Below are 8,412 nucleotides of genomic sequence, written 5' to 3'. Positions count from 1 at the left end.
CTAATAATTCTTTTAGATGCTTAATTAGAATCGACAGCAAGAAGTTGCACCAGGTACCTCTCAGGAGAGATGCTGAGGGTAAAGGGTTCCTCAAATGTGTTGCCCCAGCAGCCAGCACACATCTATTTTAGCACTGGTGGGCTGTCTACACGTCTGTCTCCTCTGTTAGTATATGAGCCACATAAGGGCAGGGACAAAGTCTGATTCACCGTTTTATTCCCAGCATCTTGCACTGGGCCTGACATATGCATTTAATAAATGTTTCTAGAATAAATGAATGAATAGAAGGGAAGGAACTAGAGACAAGTTGGTTCTGTACATTATAAATCTAAACTGACTTTCCCAAGGCTGCACTTGGAGTACTTGCTCCCACAAGTAGGCATGTGCTATGGGAAGACTAGGGTACATGACTTTTAATCAAGACTGACCTATAAAATCCAGGATGTGAGATCTCTGTGCCTCCAGGAGCCCAGAGGAAGGGGGGAAATCCACAGAAATCAGCTGGCCCAGGCCAGGCTGAGCCTCAACATCCTCTACACAGTGACAGGCTAAGGACCCAATTTCTGAGCCCAGGTTTGGGTGGAGGGAGTGTTCTAAAACTAGGTGAGCAAATATCTACTGAGTGGCAGATTCCTTACATAGTTTTCACACTTATTTAATAAACCACTTAATTTCTTCCATATAATTGCCTTATGAGGTGTATCTTAGAAATGAAATTTAGGGGTCAAAGAGATTCAACAACGCACCCAAGGTCATATAGTTGCTAAGGACATGATGAGGGATCAGCATTTGTTCCAGGTTCCAAAGTCCATGCTTCTTAACAGTCTTGCAGGGGCAAAGTGGAGGAGGGGACCAGGGAAACAGGTCAGCCCAAGCCACGGTAGCCAGCCCTGGAGACTGGTATCCTCAGGCAGCCTGGTGGGGCAGCCCGTGGGTACTGGGTTCTGGGCTGGAGTCAATTTGGGGGTCCCAACGTGCCTGCTTGCGTCCACTCGGACATAAGAGTATGCCAGGGTAGAGGATACCTGAGCTCCCTAGAGCCTGCCTCTCGAAACACGGGTGCTCTGACGTACTCCGGCTGACGTTGGTTTCTGGAGTGACAGATGCCCTGGCTGCCCGCGGGAGAGGAGGCGGATCCTGTTACCGGCCAAACCTCTGCTTGCTAGCACAACCCCCAAACCCGCCCCCGCCGGCCCCCCAGATGCTTGAGGCAACCAGACCACCAAGCCCCTCATGAGGTTCTCCAGGCACGAGCGGGGAGACGGCGCACCGCGCCGGACTACAAGTCCCACAATGCTCCGGGCGGTCGCGTCGGCGGCGGTGAAGGAGGGGTGCCTTCAGGTGTCTGCGACCTCGACGCCTGCCGCCCGGAAGTGCCCGAGGGTCCGCTATGGAGCTGGCGGAGCCGGGCGGTGAGTCTCCGCGCCGTGACCGCGCCCACCCGCTCCCCGTGGCCCCCGCTCGCCCCGCCCCGGGATCGCCCGTGCCTTCCCGCGGCTTTGCAGGGAGGGAAGATGGGTGGGGTGATGGAGGAGTTGGGGGTGGGGAGGGCGAAGTCTCGGATTCCCGGGCAGGATCTGGGGTCTGGCAGCTGCCTGGGTTTGGAGAGGCTTCCAGGGGAAGCGCGGAGTCGGGCCGCCGCGGGTTGGGGCTTGAGTGGACCAGGAAGGGCCGAGTTGTGTTGGGTGTAGCAGCCCTTGGAGGCTCCAGACTGCCAAAGGGCAGAGTTTGACTTTTGGTGTCGGCAAGCCTTGGGAAGCAATCCCGTGCCACGGTTGGGATTTGGGTACATGGTAACAGGGCAGGGATGAGGGGTAGGGCGTGTGTGTGTGTGTGTGTGTGTGTGGCATAGAGGCCCTTTTTCTTTCCCCTTGGAGAAACTTTAGCAACAGAATAGATAAGCATTGGGGTAAACTTTGGGATGAAGTAGATGGAAGAAGAGGTAAGCTTTGGGGTGAAGTTTGGTGGGGGTTGAATTTAGGGAAGAGGTTACTTAAAAGGTCGAGGCCCTTACCTTGGCATATGGTTTGGGTGATTTGGGGAGCTGGTTAAAGACCAAGAACTCGGTTACAAGTTAAGACTTGAGATGTGGTGATGGGAAAGGGCACATGAGGCAAGTTTGGGGTGACTGGGAGTTAGGGCAGTCTGTGCTCCCGCGTAGGGCTTGGGTAAGGGGGCAGAGGAATGAGGGCTTTGGGAGAGTTGTGGCGGGATGGGGTCAGGAGCCTGTTGAAGATGAGAGGGCTTTTGGCCAGTGAGCCACCCCCTCATGGGTTCTTTGTGCCTCTCCAGCTCGGTAGCGCAGCAGGCAAGGCAGGTGCCATGGCCCTGATTGAAGGGGTGGGTGATGAGGTGACCATCCTTTTCGCGGTGCTTGCCTGCCTTCTGGTGCTGGCTCTCGCCTGGGTCTCAACACACACCGCCGAGGGCACCAACTCACTGCCCCAGACGTCAGGGACCCCAACACCAGCACAGCCCAGTGAAGCTATGGCAGTCACCGACAGCATCAGAGGGGAGGCCCCAGGAACCGAGACCCCCAGCTTGAGACACAGAGGTCAGGCTGCACAGCCAGAGCCTGGCACACAGCTCCCAGCAACGCCGCCACCCCCGGACTCCCCCCAGGAGCCCCTAGTTCTACGGCTGAAATTCCTCAACGATTCAGAGCAGGTGGCCAGAGTCTGGCCTCATGACACCATTGGCTCCCTGAAAAGGTAAGCTGGGATGAGGACAGGAACAAAATGCTAGAATGGGGTAGAAGTGATCACAGTGGAAGGGCCACTGGAAATATCTGAGACTTCCTCCTCATTTTATAGATGAGGGAACAGAAGTCCCCAAATGCACACTGTGTTGTTCCCCTGTAGCAGGAAGGACCCCCTTGGAGGCCACGACCTGGGTGGTGGGTAGATGGCAGAGAAGAGAGGAGGGAGTATTATTCTAGGCAAGGGACTAGGATTGCCTGAGGCCTGCTCTATTACCCAGGTCCCTCTCTCCTCAGGACCCAGTTTCCGGGCCGGGAGCAGCAGGTGCGACTCATCTACCAAGGGCAACTGCTAGGAGACGATACCCAGACTCTGGGCAGCCTTCACCTCCCTCCCAACTGCGTTCTCCATTGCCACGTGTCCACGCGGGTCGGTCCCCCACACCCTCCCTGCCCACCGGGGTCAGAGCCAGGCCCCTCCGGGCTGGAAATAGGCAGCCTGCTGCTGCCCCTGCTGCTTCTGCTTCTGCTGCTGCTCTGGTACTGCCAGATCCAGTACCGGCCCTTCTTTCCCCTGACCGCCACTCTGGGTCTGGCCGGCTTCACCCTGCTCCTCAGTCTCCTGGCCTTTGCCATGTACCGTCCGTAGTGCCTCCACGGGCTCTTGGCAGTGTCACTGGCCGCTCTGGACCTTGCTCCCCACGACACGGTGGGAGCTGCTGTCTGCCCAGGCCCGCCTCTCCGGCCTGCCTCTTCCCACTACCTTGGAGCCCAGCCGTGCGCCGCAGAGCCCTCCGGGGTTCGGCAGAGGCCCCTCCCTGTGACGTCCATGGCTCTGGGCCACCTCCCGGGCCTGCTGGCCCTCAGCCGCCACTGACAGTTGGCTCCTCTGGGTCAGGCAGCTGCTGTCGCTGCCTTGGTCCTGGGCAGAGCCGGGCCACGCCCCTGGGCCCGTCTTAGTGTTCTGCCTGAGCACCCAGCCACCTCTAGTCCCTAATAGCTCTTTGGGCTGGTTTAGGGACCCAAGGACCCTGGGGGACTGGTGAAGGGGAGCTGGGCGGGACAGAGGGGTTCTTTGGAACAGGCCCAGATTAAATAACTGTGAAGTTTTCACTCTCGGTGTGTGTCTGGGTGTGTGGGCCGGGCGGCGGGGGCGGGGATCCCTCAGCCAGTGGGAAAAAAGGAGCGAGCGGAGGGCAGGCAGTACGGGGCTTTCGGTCCTGCCCAACCTGCCCAGGCCAGCCGCTAGCTCCCCTCTCGCCTTTCCGCCCCAGCCTCAGCGCGCTGCCCTTTGGCCCCGCCCCTCCGGCCCCGGCTCCGCCCGGTGCCGCGCGCGCAGCTTCCCGGAAGCGGGAGGCGGGGCGCACGGCGCCCCGGCGCGCGGGGCCTGACGGGAGCCACGTCTTTGCTGGCGGAGGGCTGAGCGCTATTGGCGTCCGGGCGGCGATCCGGGGGCTGCCGGGAAGATGGCGGACTCGGTGGCCCGCTGATGAGGCCGCGGGGGGAGCCCGGCTCCCGGGCCCCGAGGCCGACTGAGGGAGCGACCTGCGCGGGGCCTGGGGAGTCATGTAGGGGCGGCTCCTGCGGGACGGGCGCGGGAGGGCGGCGGGAGTTGGTGTTGGCGACCGTGACCACGGTCTCCTGACGTCCCCGGGCCGGGTGGGTGTGGGGACCCCTGACACTGCTGACTCCGCGCCGCTGCAAAGCTGCGCTCTCGGCCCCACGGGCGCCCTGTGAGGTGGGCCCCGCGTTCTCGTTTCACGGGCGAGGAGGCTTGGGCAGAGAGACGAAGCCACTTGTCCAAGGTCACGCAGCTGGTAAGTGGGAGCGCTCAGCATGGAACCCAGCCCCGTCCGACTGCGGAACCCGCGTGCCAGCCTCCGCGCCGCCGCCGCCTCCTGCGGGAGGGGGAGGTGGTCGGGAGGGCGGATGGACCGGGCGAGTTGGGCTCCAGGATGGGCGCGACCACTAACCCGATTCGTGACCTCGGGCTTAACTTAACCCCTTCGCCTCTCTGGGCCTTGGTTTCTCCACCTGTGAAATCGAGGTAATGCCAGCCCTGTCTGTCTCCTCACAGGCATGTGGGGAGGAAGAAGAGATAATGCATGTGGACTTGCTTTGTAAATGTCACTGCGCTGAGCACACTGAAGGACTGTAACTGCTGTTTCAAATGAGTGGAAGGAGGCAGGGCGGGCGGAGTGGGGCAGAGGACCAGAGCGGTCACAAGCAGGGATGAACACAAGTCTGGGTTGCTCTGACCGCAGGCCCTCTGAACAGGGAGTGTGGTGAGGAGTAGGTAGCAGGTCTTTCTCCCCTTTGGAGAAAACCTCACCTCCTTTTCTGGGCCACCCCTCAGGGTCTCCATCACCCAACTCCATGCTTCGAGTCCTGCTCTCTGCCCAGGCCTCCGCTGCTCGGCTGTCTGGCCTGCTGCTGCTCCCGCCAGTACAGCCCTGCTATCTGGGGCCCAGCAAGTGGGGGGACTGGCCTCCTGGAGGAGGCCCCCATGCAGGCCCTGTGCAGGGGCTGCAGCGGCTTCTGGAACAGGCGAGGAGCCCTGGGGAGCTGCTACGCTGGCTGGGCCAGAACCCCACCAAGGTGCGCCCCCACCACTACCCGGTGGCACTCCGTCGTCTGGGCCAGCTCTTGGGGTCTCGGCCACAGCCCCCTCCTGTGGAGCAGGCCACACTGCAGGACTTGAGTCAGCTCATCATCCGAAACTGCCCCTCCTTTGACATTCACACCATCCACGTGTGTCTGCACCTTGCAGTCTTACTTGGTGAGGAGGGGTCTGGGGGGTGGGTGTTAGTGGAAGAATAGAGAAAGATCAGTAGAGGACCTGAGATCGGTGTCAGAATTCACCTCTCAGGTTTTGCCAGGAATGGCACGTACCCTGGCACACTGGCTGCGGCTCCCCTGCATCCACAGCAGACACCAGGAGTCAAGCAGCATACGTCCAGCTTAACTAGAGTGCCACCCCAGATCCCTTCTAATCTAGTGCTCTAGGAAGCCACGACAATTTGTCACTGTTGGCACCAGATGAGAGCTCATATGTCATCTTTGTATAAGGCCTTCCCCACAGGCTGTTCTGATACCTCAAGTTCACATGGCATTTCACATTTCTCCAGTATTTCCACTGATACTAGAGCAAACCTTCCAGCCCAGAACACGGAGCTGAGGAAGGCTGGGAATTCACTAACTAAACCCCATGACTGGAGTGGAGTAGGGCAGCTTCCTGTTAGCAGGACTGCCTCCTCTGACCCTCTGGCTCTCAGGCTTCCCGTCAGATGGCCCTCTGGTGTGTGCCCTGGAGCAGGAGCGAAGGTTCCGCCTCCCTCCGAAGCCTCCTCCCCCTCTGCAACCTGTCCTTCGTGGTGGGCAAAGGTTGGAAGCTGCTTTGAGCTGCCCTCGTTTCCTGCGTTATCCACGGCAGCACCTCATCCGCAGCCTGGCAGGTGCTGGGGGAGCTAATGGCAGGTGGGGAGGGGCTGAGGAGGAGACAGGTGGTGGTGTCTGGGCTAAGGTGGAATCTAATCTGGAACTCTGGCCTGAGGGTCCAGTTTGATGGGCTGTTCTTCGCAGAGGCCAGGCCAGAAGAACTGACTCCTCACGTGATGGTGCTCCTGGCCCAGCACCTGGCCCGGCACCGGTTGCGGGAGCCCCAGCTTCTGGAAGCCATTGCACACTTCCTGGTGGTCCAGGAAGCCCAGCTCAACAGCAAGGTGGGATTACCTCCCACCCTCCCATGCTCCTCTCCTGGTCACCCTCAGCCACCCTGTCAGGCCCAGCCACTTGTCCGGCTTGACTGGCTGCTGCTTCCTGCAGCAGACAACCCAGCAAGGCTCTCTGCTCTGTCCCCCAGGGTTCCATCTTTGCGCACACCCTCCTTGGTTTGTCCAGCTCCCCAGCATGTATGCCTGGTTCTCTGGAGTTCTCCAGGCACCCTTAGTGCTGTTCTAGCTTCATTGATCCCACTCCTGAGTCTTTGGGCCAGACCCACAGCAGTGTCTCCTCTGCTTGTGTTGTGCTTAATCATGTAGGGCTCAAGACTGCTTATGCTGTTGAACTTCCAGTGTGTATGTTGGGTGGCAGGATTGTTTTCCCTTCACGGGCATGTAATAAGCTTGCAGGCCACGCCTCCCCGGGATTCAGCTTGTAAAGGATATTGGAGAACTGTTTCTTGCTGGGTGATGGGCTGCTCTTTCTCCACAGGTGGTACAGAAGTTGGTCCTGCCCTTTGGGCGGCTGAACTACTTGCCCCTGGAGCAGCAGTTTATGCCCTGCCTTGAGAGGATCCTGGCTCGAGAAGCAGGGCTGGCACCCCTGGCCACGGTCAACATCCTAATGTCCCTGTGCCAGCTGCGGTGCCTACCCTTCCGGGCCCTGCACTTTGTCTTTTCCCCGGGTTTCATCAACCACATCAGTGGTGCGCAGCCAGGAGGGCCGCTGGGAAGGGAAAAGCGGGGTGGGGGTCTGCAGCCCAGCGAGCTTCAGCCCCACTGTCCCTCAGGCACCCCTCATGCCCTGATTGTGCGGCGCTACCTCTCCCTGCTGGACACGGCTGTGGAGCTGGAGCTCCCAGGATACCGGGGGCCCCGCCTTCCCCGAAGGCAGCAAGTGCCCATCTTCCCCCAGCCGCTCATCACTGACCGTGCCCGCTGCAAGTACAGGTGGCTGGGGCAGCTTGGGGGAGGGGAGGGGATGGCCTGCCAGAAGCACAGAGTAGGAAAGCCAGGGGACCATGAATTGTCCACGCTGATGCACTGTCAGTGGTCACAAAGAAAAACTGGGCCTCAAGGCAGCGAAGGCATTTGCCTGGGGCTGCGCAGCGAGGCAGACTGAACTAGCAGGAGCCTCCTGATAGCCATGCTCCTTCCCCCTCAGTCACAAGGACATAGTTGCCGAGGGGCTGCGCCAGCTGCTGGGGGAGGAGAAATACCGCCAGGACCTGACCGTGCCTCCAGGTTACTGCACAGGTGAGCTCCATATGGGTGGGTGGCAGCCAGGGACAGGGAGCCTTGGCTAAAAGCCAGCAGCCTTTTCTCTTCCCCCCTCCAGACTTCCTGCTATGTGTCAGCAGCTCTGGTGCTGTGCTTCCCGTAAGGACCCAGGACCCCTTCCTACCATACCCTCCCAGGTCCTGTCTGCAGGGCCAGGCTGCCCCGCAGCCCACTACCCGCGACCCTGCCCAAAGGTAAGGGAAGAAGGTGGGAGAGCCTGCCCTGTTGCCTCCATGGACAGCGACCCTGAGCCCCAATCCACTCCCTCTCCAGGGTGGTGCTGATGCTGCGAGAACGCTGGCATTTCTGCCGGGACGGCAGAGTGCTGCTGGGTTCCCGAGCGCTGCGGGAGCGGCACCTGGGCCTGATGGGCTACCAGCTCCTGCCGGTGAGAGCCTCCCCCTTGTGACTCCTCATGCATCCTCACCCCAGCCCATAGGCCCTGTGGGTAACCTGGCACCCTCTCCCCTGCAGCTACCCTTCGAGGAACTGGAGTCACAGAGAGGCCTGCCCCAGCTCAAGAGCTACCTGAGACAGAAGCTCCAGGCCTTGGGCCTCCGCTGGGGGCCTGAAGGGGGGTGAGGGGGTACACACGGGTTCATGATGGCCCCCCTATGGGGGGTGGACGATTTGCACTTTGGCTCCCTCTGTTTTGGTTTCTCATTAAAGTCCCTTTCCCTCCCCATTGTGCATCTCGTTTCTGGGACAGGGAGC

General features: G+C 60.3%; 2 protein-coding genes across 5 annotated transcripts; both read left to right on the top strand.

Annotated features, from left to right (window-relative positions):
• Positions 1-1,169: 1,169 nt before the first annotated feature.
• TMUB1 (transmembrane and ubiquitin like domain containing 1) lies at positions 1,170-3,811 on the top strand. Of its 3 annotated transcripts, none has more exons than XM_046669280.1 (3): positions 1,170-1,412; positions 2,293-2,711; positions 2,996-3,811. In XM_046669280.1, exons 2-3 carry the CDS (start codon positions 2,323-2,325, stop codon positions 3,345-3,347), a joined length of 741 nt encoding a protein of 246 aa, XP_046525236.1. In that variant the 5' UTR covers positions 1,170-1,412; positions 2,293-2,322; the 3' UTR covers positions 3,348-3,811. The 3 variants fall into 3 exon arrangements, with proteins under 3 accessions (XP_046525236.1, XP_046525235.1, XP_046525234.1); XM_046669279.1 differs by lacking the exon at positions 1,170-1,412 and adding an exon at positions 1,460-1,942; XM_046669278.1 differs by lacking the exon at positions 1,170-1,412 and having other exon boundaries at positions 1,949-2,711.
• A 294-nt stretch (positions 3,812-4,105) lies between these two features.
• FASTK (Fas activated serine/threonine kinase) lies at positions 4,106-8,383 on the top strand. 2 transcript variants are annotated; one of them, XM_046669276.1, is made up of 10 exons: positions 4,106-4,266; positions 5,055-5,477; positions 5,974-6,153; positions 6,281-6,420; positions 6,911-7,124; positions 7,209-7,368; positions 7,583-7,674; positions 7,757-7,892; positions 7,972-8,086; positions 8,173-8,383. In XM_046669276.1, exons 1-10 carry the CDS (start codon positions 4,188-4,190, stop codon positions 8,278-8,280), a joined length of 1,647 nt encoding a protein of 548 aa, XP_046525232.1. In that variant the 5' UTR covers positions 4,106-4,187; the 3' UTR covers positions 8,281-8,383. The 2 variants fall into 2 exon arrangements, with proteins under 2 accessions (XP_046525232.1, XP_046525233.1); XM_046669277.1 differs by having other exon boundaries at positions 4,110-4,515.
• Positions 8,384-8,412: the final 29 nt, after the last annotated feature.

The sequence above is a fragment of the Equus quagga genome, chromosome 8 (assembly GCF_021613505.1).
Source record: "Equus quagga isolate Etosha38 chromosome 8, UCLA_HA_Equagga_1.0, whole genome shotgun sequence".
Lineage (NCBI taxonomy): Eukaryota > Metazoa > Chordata > Mammalia > Perissodactyla > Equidae > Equus > Equus quagga.
This window is presented reverse-complemented; position numbering and strand designations above follow the sequence as displayed.

Bases quoted from the DNA above. Each gene is read 5' to 3' on its own strand.
- TMUB1 (XM_046669278.1), top strand. From the start codon at position 2,185: ATGAGGGCTTTGGGAGAGTTGTGGCGGGATGGGGTCAGGAGCCTGTTG. The intron at 2,712-2,995 runs GTAAGCTGGGAT...CTCTCTCCTCAG, and splicing joins ACCATTGGCTCCCTGAAAAG to GACCCAGTTTCCGGGCCGGG.
- FASTK (XM_046669276.1), top strand. From the start codon at position 4,188: ATGAGGCCGCGGGGGGAGCCCGGCTCCCGGGCCCCGAGGCCGACTGAG. The intron at 6,154-6,280 runs GTGCTGGGGGAG...TGTTCTTCGCAG, and splicing joins CCTCATCCGCAGCCTGGCAG to AGGCCAGGCCAGAAGAACTG. The intron at 7,893-7,971 runs GTAAGGGAAGAA...CTCCCTCTCCAG, and splicing joins ACCCGCGACCCTGCCCAAAG to GGTGGTGCTGATGCTGCGAG.